Raw genomic sequence first — 23897 nt, 5'->3', positions numbered from 1 at the left:
CTTGACTAGTCCACACCAACCAAATACTGCAGTAGATCTCTCTGATTTTCTATTACCCACCCCTCCTCACTACTGTATTGTCATACTAGCATATGGGACTAATCACTGTCCCGCCCCTCTTAGTCCCCAGGCGTTCAGCAGTTATCTGGACGACATCATCAACTACCGCTGGGAGCTGGAGGAGGGGAAGCCCAACCCCCTGCGCCAGGGGCCCTTTGAGGAGCTGACCCCGCGCACACAGGTGGAGCTGCTGCACAGGCTGTGTGACTACCGCCTGGACGCCGCAGACGTCTTCGACCTGCTCAAGGTGCTACACACACACCTTGTACCGCAAGCCTGCACCCGTTTTAAACTCCCTTTATTATGACTGTTTCAGAGTTAGCATGGGTAAACGGTCAACTGGGGAAACATGTTTTGGTACCTGTAGTTTTGGTGATTTGTTTTATTGGGATGCGGTTGATGGTGACTGACTTTAAAAATAAATAAAAAATGCTGTCTAACCTGACATAGTGAATTAAGTGGAACTGTAATATGCATCATTAATCCATGCAATGTTTGATCCCAGGGCCTGGATGCGGACAGCCTGCGCGTGGAGCCGCTGGGGCAAGATGGGAGCGGTGCCCTCTACTGGTACTTCTATGGTACCCGCATGTACAAAGAGGAGCCGGTCAAGAAGAAAGCGGAGCAGCTCGAGTAAGTGGGTTGCACCATCGGGCATCGGCTGTGGACGTTGAATGGTTTTGCTTGCCTGTAATTCAGAGGTCATAGAATGTGAACGCTATGCTGGTATATAACATGATTTTTGTATCGATTCTCTGATACTCAGTGTATGGTTGTCTGCATTATATTATGTGTTACTGTGTATATATGCGCTATGAGGTATGTAATATGTAAACAGTAGCACTTCCTACTGCTAATTCTGTTTTCTAACGAAGGACAATTGAGCACCAACATAGTAATTACTATGTACCTACTAGCCTGTTAGAGGTTAATCATATGGGTCACTCCAGTAATAGCTACCCTGGTAAAAGGCCTGTGAAATTTAAAGTGTGGTCGGTTATTTGATTTTCACTCTGTTGTCCCTGTAGTGAAGCCCCTGAGATAAAACCAACAGAGAAGAGGAAAAGGGGAAGACCACCAAAGAAGAAAGTGGAGGAGATCCAGCTAAGGTGAGACCAGCAGCAAACTCCGTCCTTAGTGATCTCGTGTTCTCTCCACTCTCAAACGTCTCCAGAGATGTTCACCACCTTTACTCCCCAGACCTTGTTCATGCAATGCTTTGGAGTGGATGGTAAATACTGAATGGGCTGGCCTGTTGTTTCAGTGAGGTGGAGAGGGAAGTGAAGAAGGAGAATGGACTGGAAGGTCTACACTCGGGCACAGGTGAGAAAAAAGGCTATCAGAAACCTCTATCTAGATCGACTCCAACTTCTGATATTGATGCTGACGATTGAGACTTGTTTAAAAAATATATATATTAAAAAAATGGAAGTTTATTGGTCTTGTACATAGATTTCTATATGTTATCACAGGTGCAGCGAAATGCTTATTTTTCTAGCTTCAACAGTGCAGTCATATCTAGTAATACAATGACCATACACATCCCCTCCCCCTCAGAATGAGCAATATCAGAATGAGCAATGTCAGAGTCCGGAGTATATTGGCCATGATGTTGTCTGTCCGTCCGTCCAGACCGGGAGCGCGGTGCCTGGTCCTTGATGTGTGATACGGAGGAGCAGTGGGCCAGTCTGGCCGAGAGCATCAGAGACAAAACGTCCCCCCAGGACCGCCACCTCTACCGCATCATCAGCCAGAACTTCCTCCCTGAGATCAGCAGCATGATCGAGCACAAGGTCAGTCAGCTCTCTTCTTAGTCTCCTCCCCCTCCCCTTCTCAACCCATCAATCTTCATTCAGACACTGACTCAGTCAGCTGATGTGCTCTGTAAGGGCATAGTGTCTCAAATGGCTGCCTCCAGGAGGAATTGGGAAATGGAGGCTGTATGGCGCGGCTGCAGGTGTGTGGAGGCAGACTGGTCTCTGCTTGCCCAGAACACTAGCTTCTGAGCCCCGGGCCCAAAGCTGGACTGTCCAGTCTCTCTCTCATCTGTGGCCCTGTGTGCAGTTTCTGCTGGAGTGATGGTCGAGGCTGGGAGTGCTCATTTGTCGCATGGTTTTTCTTCTGCGGAATGAGTCGCCTCAGAGATTGACAATGTTTTAACTGTTCAAACTCTGCCCTTTTTAATACATTGCATACTCATTTAGCTTTTGAGTATACAGTGCCTTGCGAAAGTATTCGGCCCCCTTGAACTTTGCGACCTTTTGCCACATTTCAGGCTTCAAACATAAAGATATAAAACTGTTTTTTTGAAGAATCAATGACAAGTGGGACACAATCATGAAGTGGAACGACATTTATTGGATATTTCAAACTTTTTTTTAACAAATCAAAAACTGAAAAATTGGGCGTGCAAAATTATTCAGCCCCCTTAAGTTAATACTTTGTAGCGCCACCTTTTGCTGCGATTACAGCTGTAAGTCGCTTGGGGTATGTCTCTATCAGTTTTGCACATCGAGAGACTTCTTGATGCTACCCATCCCATTAGCGGGATCATTTCCGTCAGCAACCGCTGAATAGCATAGCCCTACAGTCAAATAATATTACTAAAAAATATTAATATTCATGAAATCACAAGTGCAATATTGCAAAACACAGCTTAGCCTTTTGTTAGTCCACCTGTCGTCTCAGATTTTGAAATTATGCTTGACAGCGAAAGCAATCCAAGCGTTTAAGTTTATCGATAGCATAACAAAACATTATGTACACTAAGCATTAAGTAGCTATGTCACGAAAATCAGAAAAGCAATCAAATTCATTGTTTACCTTTGATCTTCGTATGTTTTCACTCACGAGACTCCCAGTTACACAAATGTTCCTTTTGTTCCATAAAGATTATTTTTATACCCAAAATACCTCCGTTGGTTTGTCGCGTTATGTTCAGAAATCCACAGGAAAGAGCGGTCACGACAACACAGACGTATATTCCAAATAATATCCATAATGTCCACAAACATGTCAAATGTTTTTTATAATCGATCCTCAGGTTGTTTTTAAAATATATTTTCGATAATATATCAACCGGGTGTGTAGGTTTTTCAATAACACCGGGAGAAGCAATGGCCGCTTTACTATGTAGCGCAAAACTCACTCTGAGAGCCCCCACCTATCCACTTACGCAATGTGATCTTTCACGCTAATTTTTCAAAATAAAAGCCTGAAACTGTCTAAAGACTGACACCTTAGGGAAGCCATAGAAAAGGGAATCTGGTTGATATCCCTTTAAATGGAGGATAGGCATGCATAGGAACAGCGAGGTTTCAAAATAAGAGGCTCTTCCTGATTGGATTTTCCTCCTGCAATATCAGTTCTGTTATACACAGACAGTATTTTTACAGTTTTGGAAACTTTTGTGTTTTCTATCCTAATCTGACAATTATATGCATATTCTAGTTTCCGGAGCTGAGAAATAGGCCGTTTCAAGTGGGTACGTTTTTTTTTTTGTTGGCAAAAACGAAAATACTGCCCCCTACACGCAAAAGGTTAAATAAAAACATTTGACAAAAAGTCATTAATGCATGCATTTTTAAATAAAACAATACATTTGACTTTGTTTTTACCACACTACATAACAACATTATGGTAATAATTGTATTTGAATGGTAAATCTCTTAATTAGCTGGGTAAGTTTAAGATGCATCGGCCTACTCGCAATATAGGTGAATGCATATTCAATAGGAGTGTGTGCATTGAGTTACTGATATTGTTTTTGCTGATCAGTGGGGTCTATGGTGCTACACATGACAATCTGTTTGCCTTTCATGTGGGACTTATTATCCTACTGATCAACAACATTCGCAAAGACTCTTCACTCCAGCATGTCATGCCTGTGTGGAATGTCATTATATAGGCACTGCTGTTAGTTTGAGAATATAACAAACATCTATTCCATGCCAATGGGTCCATCATAATGATTTATGATCATGGATGCTAATGCAACTAGTATTTTTAGTCACTTTTTGTGATAGGACGCATCTCTGAAACTCAATTGGCTCGTTCAGCTATCTGTCAAGAAATGGGCAAGTTGTAACTTGATCCTACTGCTACAATTGGATAGACGGAGGTTTTAACGCTGCTCTTTTTCACATCTCGCATATCTCTCCATCGCTCATATCATTTACTTGCTACTATGAGAACTAGCTCAATGGCAATTACATGTTCTACAAAGCCATAAATGTGCATAATATCTAACATGCAGAGCAAGGGTAGAGAAAAAAAATGAAACGATTCACGTTTTGTGTGAATGACTCCAATCTGCCCATAGTTTGAAAAGTGAAGAAACACACGCACGCTGATCTACAGCTATCTTGGTCCATAACATGAAGAAAGACTCTTAGGGAGCTAAACCTATTGCCAACCTTTTAATTAGGCATTTTTGAACACTTTCCCTGTTTTGGCAATCTACTCCAACTATCAATTGTCAATTTACAGTTATGATTGTGGCTGGTCAGATCAGCAGATGACTTGTTGCCGAAAAATTATAACCAGTTAACTTTAGCTAGCTACGTTGGCCATTAGCTCTTATCTGATATCTTAGCACCATGTTTAGCTACCAAGCTAACACCACAGATGAAAGGGTTAGTTATTGTAATCTTTGCCAACAAGTCACATGGCGATCTGCTTAGCTAGCTAGCTTATTAAGTACATGTCCAGGCACGTCGACACAAGCCTTATTATGCATGAACACAAACTGAATTCAGATTTACGTAATTCTGTAGTGATCAACGGGACCTCTCGCGTAAGCCATCCCTGTGATCGGGTCCGATAGATACCCAACACAGCCTGCCTGTCCTTGTGGACTGTGAAGGTCAAAAGTTTTGTCCATTCTGTCGGCATGGGGTCATTCTCTAATGGTCATCCGATGGTGATCTGTCCTTCACGGCCAGCATGCCTGCCTGGCTGTTATCTATCTGGACATATTCACAGTTCTCAAGCTGCTGAACATTCCCACTGGATGCAGGCTCTGGCAGTACAGAGCAGGCATCTGGGATGTGTGTGTGTGCTTTCGCAGCATTATTGTATGAATGCGCACACAGCCATGGAGACCTCCAGCTCCCGTCCATAGCCCTGGCTGTCACAGACATTTCGCAGGGCGCTGACGGGAGGCAGGCACTCACCTTGAGGCGGGATGGAGTCACTTGATTGACGACCTGCTGTGCTGCAGGATTGTCGACTTAAGTGGCGACACCAGAGGCAGTCCATCTCCTGTGTGCGATTAAGTGCTGTGGGTAATGCAGAGGCAGGGCAGAGGAGCCCCGGGACACGCCGGTGCAGAGAGACAAGACTGGGGGATGGGAGCTGTAGCACATTCAGCACTTTGACAGCCCCTTTGGTGGTGGCCACCACTGGCCCAGTGGAGGAAGAGCAAGGCAGCTATCTAACACGTCCCCATGCTGCTGGCAGGCAAAACTCTACAGAGGGGGAAAGGGCCTCTTGTTGTTCACAGGGCCCGTCCTGACGGGAAGCATTTACATTTGAGTCATTTAGCAGACACTAAGCGTTACTTAGTGCATTCATCTTAAGGTAACTAGGTGACAGAACCACATCACAGTGGTAGTAACTACATTTTTCCTCAAAGAATATAAAACATAACAAATAACACCACAGAAACAAAAGGCACAGGAGGTGGTGCAGCCCAGTAGGCAGGCATCCATCTTGTTTCCCATAACATCCAAAGTACCAGACTCCGTTACCCCCATGCTCTTGGAAACAACCATACCTTTTGGACTGCGTTCTCTGACATAGATACTGCCTGGCCCAAAAGGGTTCTGCTCTGACTGCAGCTTCCTGCTGTTTTTTTTCTTCCATGTTGTGGTTTGTATTCTGCAACCAATTCTGCTGCTCATATTAAGTATGTAACTTTCTTACTAATTGCTACATTATGGACTGTGGCAATGCTGTGGTCAGTTTGCACACACACGTTACCGCCCGCTCCCCCAGCTTTTAGTGGAAATCGTTACGTGTGATTGCCACAGGGACCATGGAGGGGTTTGATTTGTTTGGTTAGTCAGTGACTCACTAGGAGAGTGGTAGCAGGGTGGGTGGGATTTAAAAGGGGGGAGAGGAGGAGCAGAGCCTGGATCACCCCTTCTCTCCTCACAGCTCTGCTGGAAGACAACAGAGGATTCCCCGGAGCCTGCTTGGCTATTAGCTCCCGTGGATGCTTGATCAAAGCGACTAAGTGTAATTTTTGTGAATATTGAAACTACTTATTTGTGTTTTTAATCTTGATTATTTTGCCTCTGCAGGTGAGTGAGCAGAAGCAGAGGCTGCTGGACCCCACCCCAGTACGCAGCTCTTACCGGCTCTCTGAGAAACGTATGAGCCAAGAGGAGGAGGTGAGACCAGCTGCGCGTGTGTAATTTATCGTTCTTAGTGTATGTCCCGTCTCCTGTGAGACCCAGTGGACTGATGGTTTCCTGTTTGTGTCCAGGACACGCTGCAGGCCATAGCCAATAGGGAGCAACAGAAACAGAAGGATGAGGACATGGACAGGCAGGCCCTGCTGATGGAGCAGAGACGAGAAGAGGAGATGCTGCTGCAGGAGGAGCGCCAGAGAGAGGAGCTGGAGAGACTCCAAGCTGTGGAAGGTGAGTAGTGGAGCTGGGTTATGGGGCAGGGTGGGGCTCCGGGTGGATTCTGAAAGATGGCCAACCCCGCACACACCTCTGCATTTGTATTGCCTGTACCGTTGAATGATCTATTGCCCTGGTTGTGAATTATATATTACACGTATTGGGCTGAGAGTGAGTGGGAATATATAGCCCTTTGAATCACAGGAGTCCTTCTGATGTCACCTGTCAAGGGTTAATTAACTGGTGAAGGACCCTCATTAATGTATTATAGATGAACAGTGGGACCGGGCTGGGCTGCCTGGTCTCTGGTGGATCAGAGCAGTTGGAATCCACCCTCCAACATTTTCTAATCTGCACAGCAGGCGGGCGGCAGCCCACATCCTTTCATGTTGAGAGTTCTGTTCTCGCCTTTTTTTTTTTATCAGCTAAGCCTGCTAAAGGATGGTCAATGAATCACTCTTCTTCTCTGAACTCCTTCAGTCTCATGTTGTTCGGCCTGGTTTTTATTGACTCTGTGCACCAGCAGGCGGCCGGATGGCCAACAGGTGGCCTTGCAACTGTAGTAAAGTACAATCCTTTATTCTGCTGCTGTTGTGTGTAATTAATTGTGGTTCCTGTGTTCTGCTGTTTCCCTCAGAGCGAGCGCGGCGGCGGAAACTGCGTGAGGAGAAGGCCTGGTTGATATCCCAGGGGAAGGAACTGCCCCCCGAACTGCTGCACCTGGAGCCCCACTCACCCATTCGACGCTCCCGCAGGACAAAAGAGTTGTAAAGAGCCACACACTACTACTCGACACTAGAGTACTGATAATTTATGGACAGTGAATTTTTGTTAAATGTACTTGTTTTTCCAATCAACAAACAAAACGCATTCCACATTCACAGATGTGGCAGACATAAGTAACATAATAAAATACATGTTAGCTATTTCAGCTTTAGCTAAGACGACGAACAAATCATTTGTTTGTTTTACAGCACCTTACACAATATGTGTAAATACACACACACATTTCCTTAATCGCCCCATTCACTCTGTCCAATTTGAAATATAGTTCAGTATTGGAGACCAGAGTCTATCAAACTTGGGCTGTCTCTTGCGGATGTCGTAAGTGAGCTTTTCAAGAGGAAGAAAATCAATCTGGTCAATTCACGTTTTAAATGTGAGAAGAATTAGAAGCCCACCGTAGGATTTAAAAACTATTTTTTTAGCAAACTATATGATAGTCATAAACAAATTTTCCCTGTCTGGATCAAGAACACAGACCTGCTGGGCATTAAGAAGATGGAGACAGGGTCATATCAAACTGTACATCTTTTATGTGCAGCAGTATGTATAGATTGCCAAAATCTGGTAATCTCTCTTCAGCTCGAATACATCCATGGTACATATTTTACAATCAGGAGAAATGTCTGTATTCATTCTAAGGAGTCTCGCTGGGGTGTAATAAAATAATGTGTCTAATTTGAAGATCTCAACAACAAAAATGGATCTTGGCACATTGAATTCACTGCATAGCTCTTAAAAGGATTTCAGAGTAGTTGGGTTCTGATGAAACAGGCCGGATAAGGTCCTGATCCATAGAGGATGCCAAAGATGAAAGTTGGATTCGCTCAGGGCTTTTGGCAAGTCTGGGTTGTACACTATAGGTGAGTGGGAGCATATCTGGGAGGAAATGCCAAGGCATTTCTTAGTCATTCCATGCTATTAGGATGGCATAAATCACAAGGGTTTTGGGTATGTTGCCCACTTCACTAAAGTTATTCATGAATATAATTGAGCTTAGGGGCAATGAACCACAGGATTGGGCCTCTATCTGAATCCACGTTGAGTCTTGTCCGTCTGTGATCCATGTTAGGATGTTGAGGATTAGGGCAGACCAGTAGTACAATTGAAGGTAAAGACCACCCTTAGATACAGGTTTTGATAGAGTGGAGAACTTGATCATTGTTTTTTATTTTATTGCCCCATATACATTTGGTGATGCGTTGGTTGGTTTTTAAAAAAGAGAAGAAACTGAGCATCTGAAATAAATAGCTCATATGGTTAACATTGAATCTTCCGACTAAGCTAATTGGGAGGGAGATCCAGGTTTGGAGATCTGGCGTTACAAAACAAAGATTCCAAGGTATGGAAACACCGTTGTTTTACATTGGAATGGACAGTGTGTCTTCATAGAGCTGGTCAGTGTAAGAATGAGGGGGCAAACAATGGACTTGTTCAAATGTATCTTATATCCTGAACTTGCTGTACTGAGCAATTGTCTGAAATGGGAGGGAGGGATATCTCAGGGTTGAATAAGTAGAGCAAGACTACATCCGCGTAGAGCGAAATATTGTGCTGAAGGCCGCCTACAGAAACCCCCATAATACTTGGCTTGCTCCTTATCAACTCCGCCCCCAACAAGTAGAGCAGGGGGAACATCGAGCATCCCTTGTCTTGTGCCACATCCCAAAGGGACCGTTAGTAGACACCATGGCATTTGGATGAGAATATAGGGACCTAATCCATTTAATGAAGTTTGGGCCCATATTGAACTTTTCTAAGACTGAGAACAGAAAGTTCCACTCCATCCTGTCGAACGCCTTCTCAGCATCCAGTGATGCCAGCAGGACCGGGATCTTCTGTGTGTTTACTTGATCAATAATATCAAAAAGACTGAATGTTATCAGAAGATGATAGTCATCTTTTATTATTTTGGGCCAGCAATTTGGTAATTATTTTGTAGTCAATCCAACAAGCTTCTGGTCCGGAAGGACGATCAGGATAGAGGCTCCTTATCTTTTATAGCAGAACTGTAATGAGGGCTGTGTACATAGTCTGGGAGTGCTGTTTTTGCAAAAATCATACAGCATTGGCATGAAAATAGGGCTAAGCTGGGGCCAAAAAGCTTTGTAGAAGTCTCTGGGAAATCCATCTGGGCCTATGGACTTGTTAGGTGGCATGGAGATAATTGCCTGTAGGACGACCTCGGGAATGAAGGGGGAGTTGATCTTCTTGGTCGGTCTCTGATTGTTTTGGTATTGAGATTCCGTCTAGGAAGGAATAGAGTTCTGCATGTTTTCTCTCAGAAGTATATCATTTGCGGTAAAGTTACATTTGTCTTATTTGGATCATATGGGACTTCGTCATCTGCTGTTCGGATGGCTGTGATTGTACGCTCTGACTTCTCTTTATTTCAGTTGGTATGCAATCAATCTGCTATACTTATTGCTATACTCATGGTGTTTGTTTAGTAAAGATCACTTTTTATTTGATCAAGTTTAGTTTGGCTCTGGCTGCTTTAAGTTGACTCCAAGAGGTGCTGTCTGGAGATTGTTTATGTACTTTTTCGCAGCGTTAAAGCTCCCTCTCAACGTCTAACCTGTGTTTCCGTTGATTTCTTTCTTCGAGGAAGCATATGGAGTTAGATGACCTCTTAGTGCGGCTTTGGCAGAGTCCCACATTTTGGCCAGAGGAACAGGATAGTCTTTCTTGTCTTGTGTGTAGTTGTCTAGCCATGTAGTGACCAAATGTATGGAATGCTTTGTTTGATAACATGGAGGTGTTGAATTTCCAGCTCTTTTGACCTCGGGATGTTTTTACAGAGGTCAAAGCGGAGGCGGACAACGGCGTGATCTGAAAGCGCTATGGGTCCGATTGGACAAGTGGCAGAATTTATGAAAATCTTTGGCATAAAAATGTAATCTATACGAGAGTAGTTGTTATGGACAATGGATTAGTATGTATAATCCATAAAATAGCTATTAGTCTCTCTCCAGATATCTGTCAGTCCCATCTCTTTAGTAAGAGTTTTTTGTCGATCTAGTGTTTGTTGTCGGGACTTGATGATTTTTGTCCAGAGTTGAGTTGAGGGTACAATTAAAATCAGCCAGCCAGCACTCCAAAGTGCGAAACAATTCTCATTGAACAGGGTTATCATTTTCAACATGAAAACAGGAGTATCTGTGTTAGGGGCATATCTATTTAAGATGGCAATTGGTTACCCGTACAGTGACCCAGTTATTAGAATAAATGAGTGCATTTGTTTTTAACATTTTCTCAATCTTTTATTGCAGCTATGAAATTGATGATGATTATACGGCGTTGTACAAAGGTAATGTATATGCCCTGTCATCTATGCAATCATCACTGTATAATGTCTGCATGTGTAAAGCATATCGACCTGCACATTTTTCTGGACAGCGAGCCAGGAGATTTCCTCTGTTCTGACTCTAACTGCCTTGGTCCTCCTCCTCTCTTTTTGCTCTCCCCACAGTGTTGGAGGCCCTGAGAGCCCACAAAGATGCCTGGCCCTTCTTGGAGCCTGTGGATGAATCCTATGCCCCCAACTATAATGCAGTCATTCAGGTGAGCTCACAGTGAAAAGGAAGGTTCCAAACTGTCAAATGACAGTTAGATGCCTCAGTTATACGAGTTTTTGTAGTTGTAATTTGAGGTCGTCAATTCCACAAGTAGTCATTTATGTTTGCCCTGATTTTTCCTCAGACTCCGATGGACCTATCCACCATCGAGACTAAGCTGAATGAAGGGGAGTATATTGCCAAGGAAGAGTTTGTGTCTGACATGAAGCTCATATTTGAAAACTGCATTGAGTACAATGGGGAAGACAGCGGTAAATACACACACCTCTTCATTTTGATCTATAATCTCGTTATTTTTTGTCAAATTTCTAATGTCCCAAAAATGCCTCTAGCTTGTGCAAATGGTTTTTGGGTTGACTTTGGACTTGATTTATGAATATGAGAGATCAATTTGACTAAGTGCACGTGGTGGAGAGGAGGGGAGAATGGCTGCGTTGGGGGAGAGCTCTAATGTGGCTCTGTGTGACAGTGATGAATGGGGAGTGATTGAGCTGTGCATCAGGCCCTGCAGCATCCTGCCTGCTTGCCAGAGAGACATTCTAGCCCCTAGTTAAGCGCCCTGTCTGGAGCCATCCATCCGTCTGAATGCACTCCCAAGGGAGAGGCATGGGGGCTAGAGGTCAACCACACCAAGGCCCTCTGAACAGGTCAACCTGCCGGCCAACGCTGGGGTCAACATCGCCTGGCCCCACAACAGACGGGTGTGTGTCTGTGTGCGTGGCATGCAGATAATACTCATGGTGCTTGTGTTTTTCTGCAGAGTACAGCATCATGGCAGAATCCCTGGAGCGTTGTTTCAGCCGGGCGCTACTGAAGCACTTCCCTTCGGAGGACGGCGACACGGACGAGGAGTTCCACGTGAGCGGCGAGGACCGTGAGAGAGACCGCAAGGAGAAAAGGCGAAGCAAAGGCAACAAACAGGCAGGGCCAGAAAGCTTGATCCGAGCCACCGAACAGGCCTCACGCAAACGGACACATCCAGGGGGCAAGGGCAGCACCCCAATGGAGGAGGAGGGGAATAAGCCAGCACAGCCACCCCCTCCCCCCCACTGGGCCAATGGACCCCCACACCCCCATGGCATACCTCATGGACAACCCCATCCTGGGAACCTTTACTACCCAGCACAGCAGGTAGCTGGCCATGCATGTCAAAAACAATATTTCACATAGGAGAAAGTTTATTTTACTGCTTTAGTAGGAGTTGGTAGTGAATGAAGAGAAAGCATCAAGTGTTTTTCCCCCTTTTTACAGAGGAGCTAAAAGGTAGTTCTAGATGAAGACAAATGAATGCATTACATTTTAGACATGAGATGTTGAACTGTCATCCATTCTGCAGCAGCTCCAGCACCCCCCTAATCCCCACGGCCCACACATGTACGGCCAGAGGATGGACCCCGGCTACGCCTACCCTGGACAGGGACACATGCCCCGGCCTGGGGATCCCAATGCTCATCACATGCCTCAACATTACAGCATGCAGGTGAGATCAGCTCAGAAAACAATCGAAGGAGGTTTCACAAATTTAATTTGGAGCTATCCAGTATCTGCTGTACTCTCACAATGTTTTGTGTGTTTCTGATCTGTCAGTTGACTTTATATTTGCTGCTATGCACATACTAATAGATGTTGTATTCCAGCCACACATGCGTGATGGACACCACGTTGGCCATGGATACCAAATGGGGCCTGATGGCCGGCCTCTTCAGCCACAGCACCACCGGCAGCAGCACCCCTACATGGGTCCCACCCATGGTCCCTCACTGGGCCCCCGTCCCGTGGCCCTCCAGTCTGGGGGCCTCTGCACCCCCATGCCCGACAGCAGCATGTACTTGTCCCGCCAGCGCACCAACGGCCACCCCCTACACCCCGGAGGGAACTGCTACCCCGGGCCTGACGTCCCACCACGACACAACTACCCAGCCTTCCATCCAGGTATGGGCATGCCTCCTAACATGTGGTCAGGGATGAACCACCAAGGCCAGGAGAGGCCCAGTGGACCTGGGAAAAAAGTGCAAAATATGGCTAACCACCAGCAGCTCTCTTATAACCCCGGGGTTCCTCGTCCCATGGGCCCCAAAACCTGGCCAGAGCAGCCTGGGGGTCCCGGAGGGTACCCCTCTCATCCCAATGGACCCATGGCCCTGCGGACCCCCATGCCTCATCAGGACTCCAGGCAGTGTCTGGCCTCCATGCTGGAGAGCCCAGAGATGATTGCCCTGCAGCAGCTGTCTGCCTCCTCCACCGGACTCTCTGCTGGCTCCTCTCACCAGGACATGGGCAACTTCCAGCAGCAGCCCCTACAGGGTGTTGGCAGCGCCCCAACTCACCCCTCGCAGTACCACCCTCCCCCTGAAATTCAGCTGCTGCGTCCTGCCAGAGACAATGGCCCGGACAGCCAGGCTGCCCATCACGCAGATTTGAAGCCGAAAGGTAGGAATGACCTTCTCTGCTTTAGAGCTCTACCTCGCTAACTTTATGAAAATTTACCTTTTTTAAAACATTTTAATTCAGGACATTTCTGTCATTTAGTCTATATTTCATAAGCAAACTTCTCAACTCCCCTCAACAATGCGATAATTTTTTTTCACAGTAAGTGACAATTAAATATTGACCAGTTTAATGGAGTGTCTCGTGACTTGCTTTGAGAGAAGACATGTCATCACACTGCAGCAGTGTTCATTTTATCAGTCTTTTTTTTAAAAATTATTTAGTCTATTCATTTAGACTAAAATAGTATTAAAGATGCACTATGCAGAAATCGCTCCTCCATTTGCTAGTTGCAAATATTTGAATAGCTCGCCTAATTTCAGTTTGTGATAAAACAAGCAAGGATAGTGTAAAGAATCAATTAAATGTATTCATGAAGCCCTTTTTACATCAGCCGATGTCACAAAATGCTATTAGTGCTAGGTTCCAGCCTAAAACCCCGAACAGCAAACAATACAGATGTAGAAGCATGGTGGCTAGGAAAAACTCCCTAGAAAGGCAAGAATCTAGCAACACAACTAGATAGGAACCAGGCTCTGAGGGGTGGCCAGTCCTCTTCTGGTTGTGCCTGGTTGAGATTATAATCTTACATGGCCAAGATGTTCAAACGTTCGTAGATGACCAGCAGGGTATAATCATCATCATCATCAGTGGTTTTAGAGGGTGCAACAGGTCAGCACCTTGGGAGTAAATGTCAGTTGGCTTTTCATAGCCGAGCATTCAAAGTTAGAGACAGCAGGCCAGGGTTCCATATCCGCAGGCAGAACAGTTGAAACTGTAGCAGCAGCACGACCAGGTGGACTGGGGACAGCAAGGAGTCATCAGGCCAGGTAGTCCTGAGGCATGGTCCCAGGGCTTAGGTCCTCCGGGAGGGGAGGGAAAGAATAAATGTACCATCTCAACCGCTGTGAAATGTATTTTCCATAACCAACAATATTGTATTTTCAGCTGTTTGAAGTAGAGGTCGACCGATTAATCGGAATGGCCGATTAATTGGGGCCGATTTCAAGTTTTCATAACGATCTGTATTTTTGGGCGCCGATTTCTGATTTATTTTTTTATTTAAAAAACTTATACCTTTTTTATTTAACTAGGCAAGTCAGTTAAGAACACATTCTTATTTTCAATGACTACCTAGGAACTGTGGGTTAACTGCCTTGTTCAGGGGCAGAACGACAGATTTTCACCTTGTCAGCTCAGGGGTTTCAATCTTGCAACCGCACAGTTAACTAGTCCAACACTCTAACCATTGCACTCCACGAGTAGTCTGCCTGTTACGCAAATGTAGTAGAAGCGAAGGTAACTTGCTAGCTAGCATTAAACTTACCTTATAAAAAACAATCAATCATAATCACTAGTTATAACAACTGATCCAGTTTAGCAGGCGATATTAACCAGGTGAAATTGTGTCATTTCTCTTGCGTTCATTGCACGCAGAGTCAGGGTATATGCAACAGTTTGGGCTGCCTGGCTCATTGCAAACTAATTTGCCAGAATTTTATGTAATTATGACATGCATTGAAGGTTGTGCAATGTAACAAGAATATTTAGACTTGGGGATGCCACCCGTTAGATAAAATACCAAACGGTTCCGTATTTCACTGAAATAATAAACGTTTTGTTTTCTAAATGATAGTTTCTGGATTCGATCATATTAATGACCAACGGCTCGTATTTCTGTGTGTTATTATGTTATAATTAATTAAGTCTGATTTGATAGAGCAGTCTGACTGAGCAGCAGCAGGCCCGTAATCATTCATTCAAACAGCACTTTTGTGCGTTTTGCCAGCAGCTCTTCGCAAGCACAGCGCTGTTTATGACTTCAAGCCGATCAGCCTAATTGCTGGTATAACCAATGTGAAATGGCTAGCTAGTTAGCTGGGTGTGCGCTAATACAGTTTCAAACGTCACTCGCTTTTAGATTTGGAGTAGTTATTCCCCTTGCGCTGCAAGGGCCGTGGCTTTTGTGGAGCAATGGGTAACGATGCGTCGAGTGTGGCTGTTGTCTATGTGTTCCTGGTTCGGGCCCAGTTAGGGGCGAGGAGGGGGACGGAAGCTATACTGTTACCCTGGCAATGCTATAGTGCCTATAAGAACATCCATTAGTCAAAGGTATATGAAATGCAAATGGTATAGAGAGAAATAGTCCTATAAATACTATATTAACTAAAACCTAAAATCTCTTACCTTGGAAAATTGAAGTCGCATGTTAAATTAAACATTAGCTTTTTTACATGGCACGCATTTTACATGGCACACATTTTTACATGGTACAGATTACTTTCTTCACCAACAATTTGTTTTTGCATTATTTAAACCAAATTCAACACGTTTCATTATTTATTTGAGGCTAAATTAATTTTATTGATTTTTTTATATTAAGTTAAAATAAGTGTTAAATCAGTATTGTTGTAATTGTCATTATTACAAATAAAAACTTTTTATTTATTTTTTTAAATCTGCAGATTAATCTGTATCGGCTTTTTTGGTCCTCCAATAATTGGTATCGGCTTTGAAAAATCATAATCGGTCGTCCTCTAGTTTGAAGGTAGTATACAAAACTGAAAGTAAAGGATGCAAACCCGGAAGTTAACAGGAAGCATAAAAATAGTGCACATAGAACAGATCTACCGCTTCTTTGACTTGCTTTCAATGTGAATAACCAATCTATAACTCACATTTCTATTTGAATTTGGTCAGGTTGCCCAAAAAGTAACATATTGCAAGTTTAAGTGTCACATTTGTGTAATTTGAATAATGATTGTCTAGTTGTGAAAATAATGAAAACAGTAGGACATTTTAGTCAACTATAAATGCCCTTTAGTCACATCACATTTGTAACGCCTCATTAACCTGTAGTAAACATAAGTCACTGACTTGTATACATAGCCTTGTCTAACTAACATATTTTTCCGCATGACATTCTATTTTATGATTCTATTCCCAACAGCTAAATTAGCAGAAGAATACATTACTCTGCACCAGGTTAAAAAATCACACCCCTTGACAGGGCTCCAGATTAACATTTTCCCCTGGTGGCACTAACTTTTTCTGTTTTTTTTTGGCACCAGCCCATGATTTGGTGGCACCATATTTTTCCACGGCATTAAACAATAGAAAATGCATGATTCAAGGTATTTTTATCTGCAAACTAACCCAATGATTGTCATGAATTGTGGGTTGACAGTAAGGTGTTGTTATATTTTACTGTTAAAGTAGGGCTCCAGAAAGTTCATAATTTTATTGTTCAATAGAGATATAGCTACATCTTTACATGCACTTTATCATAGGAACATTTATTTTGGGGCTAGTTCACCACATGAGGAAGTGAGAACTCAAAACACAGCTAGATCGCAACGCTAAATATAATACCCACTACTAGTAGTGCTGTATTAATCTAACAGTACATTTAATGTCCTAAAAGAACTTTGAAGTTGTAGCCTTCTACCCTATGCACGCACAATTGCTATTGCGCAGTTTGCGGTTCATATCTTAAAAGCCATATCAGATATATTGGTTGTAAAATAGTTGATATTGAGCTCAATATTAAGAGATGACAAATACAAATCCTACCCACAGAAAGCTGAGAACAACAGTAGTTGTATTTCCCACAATTGGATTTTGAAGTGTTATACAATCAGAAGCCTTTTCTTCCCTAAGAGCACCAAGTGGCTCACTCATCACAGCAGCAGGCCCCAGCCAAACAGGCCTAGGGGCTGGGCAGACACTCTCTCATTACAGGAATTATGAGGATAATGCACTTTATTGTTTTAACAGACAGAAATTAGGATGTTTTACAACTTTGGAGTGAGGTGGTCATGTAGACATAATGACTGTTCAGCTCGCACTGACGCAACCAATTAAAAATGTAACTCGCACAGCCAAGTCAAAGGGTTGCAAAAGGCAACTAAATGGTAGCAGTCTGGAGCCCTGCCCCTTAACATATTGTAACTGTATTGTAGGCCTAATCAAAATTCTGTCTGATAGTTTACTGCAACCTAACTAGCTAGCATTATCAATCTGTTATTATCTGATTGTGTGTGTATATATAAACTCAGCAAAAAAAGAAACGTCCCTTTTTCAGTACCCTGTCTTTCAAAGATAATTCATAAAAATCCAATTAACTTCACATACCTTAATTGTAAATGGTTTAAACACTGTTTTCCATGCTTGTTCAATGAACCATAAACAATTAATGAACATGCACCTGTGGAACGGTCGTTAAGACACCAACAGCTTACAGACTGTATGCAATTAAGGCCACAGTTATGAAAATGTAAGACACTAAAGAGGCCTTTCTACTGACACTGAAAAACACCAAAAGAAGGATGCCCAGGGTCCCTGCTCATCTGCGTGAACGTGCTTAGACATGCTGCAAGGAGGCATGATGACTGCAGATGTGGCCAGGGCAATAAATTGCAATGTCCATACTGTGAGGCGCCTAATACCCTGACTACACCGCTCGCGTCACGTGCGTGGCAAAATAAATGTAGGAATCTGCTCGCACGTTTCAACGAGCATCTGCGTTGCCAAGGGCTAAAATAAAAGTAATTCCTATTTCTGATGCAGATTGCGCTGCAAGTCCTGCCTCTCCCATCTCCTCATTGGTTTATAGAAGCAGGGACCCATGTGCCATCTCCTCATTGGTTATACCTAAGTGGGTGATTGAAAGATGAATTGTGTTGCCGGTTGTCGTGGTAATACTATTAAAGTTGAGATGCCAATCACCATACAAGTTCAAATATGAAAAAGCCTGGAAGGAGGAGAGATTACTAGAAACAATTTGGTTGACCGTTTTATGTGTGGATTAATTGTGGGAGTAGAGGATCTTGTGCATTTCAGGTAAAATAACAACCTAATGTTTATATCCCAGGACAAATTGGCTAGCAACAGCAAGCTAACTAGCTATATTGCCATAAATGTTTAATGCTTTTCGACCTGTCCCCAAATTAATGTAATTGGTTCAGAGTTTGTTTTGATATTTTAACCTGCGTGTCGTGATCACGACTGGTGTAGGGGGACAAAATAAATTTGCCGGTTTGGATTCTGTGAAAGACCACGCTGCAGAACGGACAGGTGATCGTCCTCGCAATGGCAGACAACGTGTAACAACACCTGCACAGGATTGGTACATCCTAACATCACACCTGCGGGACAGGTACAGGATGGCAACAACAACTGCCGGAGTTACACCAGGAACGCACAATCCCTCCATCAGTGCTCAGACTGTCCGCAATATGCTGAGAGAGGCTGGACTGAGTGCTTGTAGGCCTGTTGTAAGGCATGTCCTCACCGGACATCACCGGCAACAACGTCGCCTATGGGCACAAACCCACTGTCGCTGGACTAGACAGGACTGGCAAAAAGTGCTCTTCACTGATGAGTCACAGTTTTGTCTCACCAGGGGGGATGGTCGGATTCGCGTTTATCGTCAAAGGAAAGAGCGTTACACGAGGAGGCCTGTACTCTAGCGGGATCAATTTGGAGGTGGAAGGTCTGAGGTGGTGTCACAGCATCATCAGGCTGCGCTTGTTGTCATTGCAGGCAATCTCAACGCTGTGCGTTACAGGGAAGATATCCTCCTCCCTCATGAGGTACCCTGCCTGCAGGCTCATCCTGACATGACCCTCCAGCATGACAATGCCACCAGCCATACTGCTTGTTCTGTGCGTGATTTCCTGCAAAACAGGAATGTCAGTGTTCTGCCATGGCCAGCGAAGGGCCCAGATCGCAATCCCATTGAGCATGTCTGGGACCTGTTGGATCAGAGGGTGAGGGCTAGGGCCATTCCCCCCAGAAATGTCCGGGAACTTGCAGGTGCCTTGGTGGAGGAGTGGGGTAACATCTTGCAGCAAGAACTGGCAAATCTGGTGCAGTCCATGAGGAGGAGATGCACTGTAGTACTTAATGCAGCTGACTGTTACTTTTGATTTTGACCCCCCCTTTGTTAAGGAAGAATTCTTCACTTTTCTCATTGACACCTAACCCCGGCTTTGCCTGTTTCGCAAGCTTCCCCGGACGTCTCGCAATGTTGGGCCGCTGGGTTTAGAAACTGTGGCGTGCTGCTCTCCTCTCAGTCACGTGACTCAGCTACCTATTGCTGTGCTCAACGCACGCACACACACGCGCCCCCCCCCCACAACAACACTCAGCAATAGCCTGCCTGACAGTGAGCAGCAGCAGGTCAAAGTGAAATTATTATATTTTTAATTTTATTTTTAAATGCCATGGCGGCCACGGTGCAATTTAGAAGTGGCCTAAAATCCTGCAACCTGCGACAAATACATTTTCATCCACAACAGTTTTCAAAGTCTCCCAATTTAGCCGGAAAACCGCGGACATGGCAACCCTGCCAGGCAACGAGGTGACTAGAACATGAAAAACAGTTTGCTTACTAGAATTTTTGTTACTTTCAGTACTTCTGTCAAATATCTCATGTCATATACGGATTGAGAGGATAGTTTGTCTAGTAATTTGTTTTGAATCTTCAAGGGGGCAGTAGTAAGCTGGCCAGGGTGCTTGCGCACGCAGCTGATAGACTCCAGAAGCAAACTTTGGGAATACTTTGCTTACAGAGCAGATGGTGAGGGCAAGCCCACCGAAACAACTATGCAAAAGGTGTTCTAAAGCAGTGCAAGGGATGTTGCGTGGCAAAACGACAAACTATTTTAGACATTACATTTGCATTGTACTGCTATTCTACTAGCAACTAAATTATAACTATGAGTGACAATGCCATGAACATTTATTCAGCGTGACATTCATGTGAGTACTGAGCGTTATAATATGATTACAACCCTAAAGTAACGTGAAATGCACTCAACTTAGCAATGACAGCAATATATTTAGACTACTTCGCATTTGTCTGGGATTAGTAGCAGTAGCCACTAGCCAGCCAGCAGCCCTAGGTGGAGCGTTACACCTTGGGAGTTGAAATGCACTCTGGGAATCGTAGTATGCTGTGTAAAATCCATAGTATTTCTATGGTGTGTAGACTATTGCAATATAGAAGCTTCAGAAATGAGCTTAAAGGTGTTTTTTATGTAGTTTTGGCACTAAACTATTTATATAATCAGTTATTTCGCTTTGCTGAATCACAGGTCTAATGAAACAGTTGAGATTTTGTGGGCCTCCCGAGTGGCAGTGCTAAGAGGCGTCACTACAGACCCGGATTCGATCCCGGGCTGGATCACAACAGGCTGTGATCGGGAGTCCCATAGGGTGGTGCACAATTGGCCCAGCATCGTCCGGGTTTGGCAGGAGGTGCTTTACTTTGCTCATTGCGCTCTAGTGACTTCTTGTGGCGGGCTGGGCACCTGCAGGTTTGACCTCGGTCGTTGGTTGGACAGTGTTTCCTCCGACACATTGGTGCGGCTGGCATCCGGGTGAAGCGGGAGGGTGTTAAGAAGTGCGGTTTGGCAGGTGATGTTTTGGAAGTTACATGACTCAACCTTCGCCTCTCCCAAGCCCGTTCGGGAGTTGCAGCGATGAAACAAGATTGCAATTGGCTATCACGAAAAGGGGGTCAAATGTTTTAATAATAGATATTCTGTTTATTTTAATTGGTCTAACAGTTATCAAGATATTGTTCAATGTAAAATATATATATATCCCAGTGGTTATTCTGTCTAACTAATACCCTTTTTTAAATGTATTTTTTATTATTTTTTGCTGTGGTATCGTTTCGCTATCAACTGTTATTTTGGTATCGAGTATTGTGATATTAAACCTGGTATCAAAGTCAAAATTCTGGTATTGTGACAACACTACCGCAGTGCAACATTGCAATGAGAAAGCCTTACAATTTTACAAATGTCATAAAAAGCTCTCAATCTCTCCAAAAACTATTGTCCAGTCTACGTAAGTCAGATTTTAGTCAAAGATAAATTAGTCTTTTTTTTTTTTTTTTTTTTTTTTTCTCCGGGGCTATTTAGTCTGGTCAATTGCCACTGAAAAATGTATTTCTGTGACTTTTTTTTTGTTGATGAAATTAGCACTGCAGCTACCCTAGCAAGATGTTTTGATATGGAAGGATGAACCTAACATTTTTCACTTACAAATGTAATCATAGATTGTTTGTTAATTTTGTGTATCAATTAATTTGACCATTTTGAGTCTGTGCCAGGAAATGTAATAGGACACGCTCTCAGTCTTGCGGCATTCATTCAGATGCTGTTCGACAAATCGATACTTTGTTTTCACTGTAACAACCTTCCACTCACTAAATGATCTGTCTTGACAGGGTCCACGTCAGATCCCAAAACATCCAACAACCATGCAGGAGCTCTGGTAACCCCCGTCCCATCTGAACAGGAACGCACCTCGTTCTCCCGTCCCACAGAGACTCCCAGTCGCCCCACTCGGGGCATGCAGAGCCCCTCTGCTCCAAACTGGGGCAGATCACAGGAGAGGGTTAGCGGGACCCGGGAGCAGGCTGCGTCTGGGCTGGGACTCCCACAGAGCTCAGAGACAAACGACAACCAAGAGGGGGAGAGCAGAGGACAATCTGTCAGCCAGACTCCCCCTCATCAGAACAACCCTTCCATTGTTCATCCTCCTCAGCCCCACAATGCACCTCACTCCCAGAACTCTCGTCACTCCCAGAATACTCCACAGCATATTACCCAGAGCCCCCCCCAGCAAATCCTAGAGAATGCCACTCGTCTTCAGAACGCCCATCAGCACAATACCCAGAATGCACAGCAACAAAACATCCCTCAACATATCACTCAAAATGCCCCACAGCAAGGATCCCAAAACCCCCACCAACAAAACTCTCAGAACACACCTCCACATGTGGCGCAGAATGTTCCTCAACCAATCTCCATGCATGGAATGCCACAGAGCGCCCCCCAGGGGGCCCAGCCTGGCCCCGGTCCAACCCAGCCAGCACCTCTCACCTCCCTGCCCCCCAGCCACCCTGTGTCCCAGTTGCCTCCCCAGCCCAGCCCAGATGACCAGAGGCCAAGCGAGCCCACTAGCAGGAGGGACTCTGGAGGCAGTTCTGGTAACTCCAGCATGATGAAGTCTGGACCTCCAAATGGCATCTATAAACAACAGTTGTTCAGTCCCAAGGCACAACAGACACAACCCGGTAGCCAGGGGCCAAGGGGACCGGCACCTGGTCACAACCCAGCCATGCCTCCCCACTCCCAGGGCCAGGACAATGGAGCCATGCGTCAATATGGCATGGGCAGCCCAACACATCTGCACTATGGTCAACCTATGGGCAAACCCATGCCCCCTTCAAATCAACAGCCTTACCCGAACCAATCTGTTCCCCAGACCATGAACCCCCACCATAACCCTGCCGGCTACCCCACCTACCACCAGCAAGGAGCTGCCTATCCATACCACATGGCCCAGCAGCAGCATCCCCAGGGCCACCCTAACATGTACCCCCAGTACCAGCAGCAACACTTCTACCCCCAGCCCCCAGGCAACATCCGGGGGGGCTACCCCTCCGAGGAGTGGCACAGTCAGCAGCAGTACCAGCCTCGCCACCCCATGCCCTCCAACACCTACCTGCCTGCAACTAGTGCCAACGTCAATGGGCGCCTGAAGGAGGGCAGCAGCATGGGCTCCCCCCTGGGCTCTGAAGGCTCCGGGGGCAGCCTGATGTCCCCCAATCCCCTGCCCGAGGGCCCACGTGGAGGATCTGTGGAGAAGGAGAGTAGGGAGGCTGGCAGCCCTGTGAAGCATCAGCCTGCTCTGGTGGAGGAGAGCTCAGAGCGGCCAGAGAGCCCCAAAGAGATCCTGGACCTGGACAGCCACAACGCTGCCGCACGCCGCCGGAGTGCCCAGCCCCCACCTCACGTGGCCAACTTCCTGTACGATTCCCGAGCAGTACATACTGGGATGCAGCAGGGCGGGGCCCCGCCTCCCCACATGATGTCCCATGCTCCATACCCCAACCAGCCAGGTTACCCCAGTGGACACTACGCCCCCCAGAGACCCCACCCCCACCTCATGGAAGCCCTGCACCGGCCCCAGCACCTTCCCTTTCCCCCGGGGCAGACCCGCATGGCCATGTACAGACATCCCCAGGCCGGAGGCCACTTCCAGGGCATGCTGGTCCAGCAGAGAGGCCTGGCGCCCGAACACTTCCTTCACCCAGGGTAAGAAAGAGCTACACTGGAGATTCTAACTGTTAATTTGTTATTTTGCTTTGATGGCTAGGAAGAGGTCACTGATATCTATTATGTAATGTTGTAGGCAGCAGATGATGTCTCCCAGTGGTCCCAGCAGTAAACAGGGAGTTTGAGCAACTCTGTGGGCGCAGGGTGAGTGATTATTCAATGGCGGTGGAGGGTTAAGGGCTATCACCAATCAATATTTCCGAATCCCTGTCATGTTT

At 45.3% G+C, this 23897-nt stretch overlaps 1 protein-coding gene across 1 annotated transcript in view; it reads left to right on the top strand.

The window, feature by feature from the left end:
- LOC118401049 (chromatin remodeling regulator CECR2-like) overlaps window positions 1–23897 on the top strand; it is a 68280-nt gene that overhangs the window by 38340 nt on the left and 6043 nt on the right. The window contains exons 3-18 of the mRNA XM_035798227.2: window positions 124–307; window positions 566–693; window positions 1089–1169; window positions 1325–1383; window positions 1693–1853; window positions 6366–6455; window positions 6551–6707; window positions 7330–7459; window positions 10748–10785; window positions 10948–11039; window positions 11178–11304; window positions 11814–12184; window positions 12390–12533; window positions 12691–13483; window positions 21783–23658; window positions 23756–23823. Of these exons, the coding sequence (XP_035654120.1) occupies window positions 124–307; window positions 566–693; window positions 1089–1169; window positions 1325–1383; window positions 1693–1853; window positions 6366–6455; window positions 6551–6707; window positions 7330–7459; window positions 10748–10785; window positions 10948–11039; window positions 11178–11304; window positions 11814–12184; window positions 12390–12533; window positions 12691–13483; window positions 21783–23658; window positions 23756–23804 (4480 nt within the window). The 3' untranslated portion in view covers window positions 23805–23823. The remainder of the gene's footprint in view (window positions 1–123; window positions 308–565; window positions 694–1088; window positions 1170–1324; window positions 1384–1692; window positions 1854–6365; window positions 6456–6550; window positions 6708–7329; window positions 7460–10747; window positions 10786–10947; window positions 11040–11177; window positions 11305–11813; window positions 12185–12389; window positions 12534–12690; window positions 13484–21782; window positions 23659–23755; window positions 23824–23897) is intronic.

This window comes from Oncorhynchus keta, chromosome 22, assembly GCF_023373465.1.
Source record: "Oncorhynchus keta strain PuntledgeMale-10-30-2019 chromosome 22, Oket_V2, whole genome shotgun sequence".
Lineage (NCBI taxonomy): Eukaryota > Metazoa > Chordata > Actinopteri > Salmoniformes > Salmonidae > Oncorhynchus > Oncorhynchus keta.
Note: the sequence above shows the minus strand (reverse complement) of the source record. Positions and strands in the feature narration are given on the sequence as shown.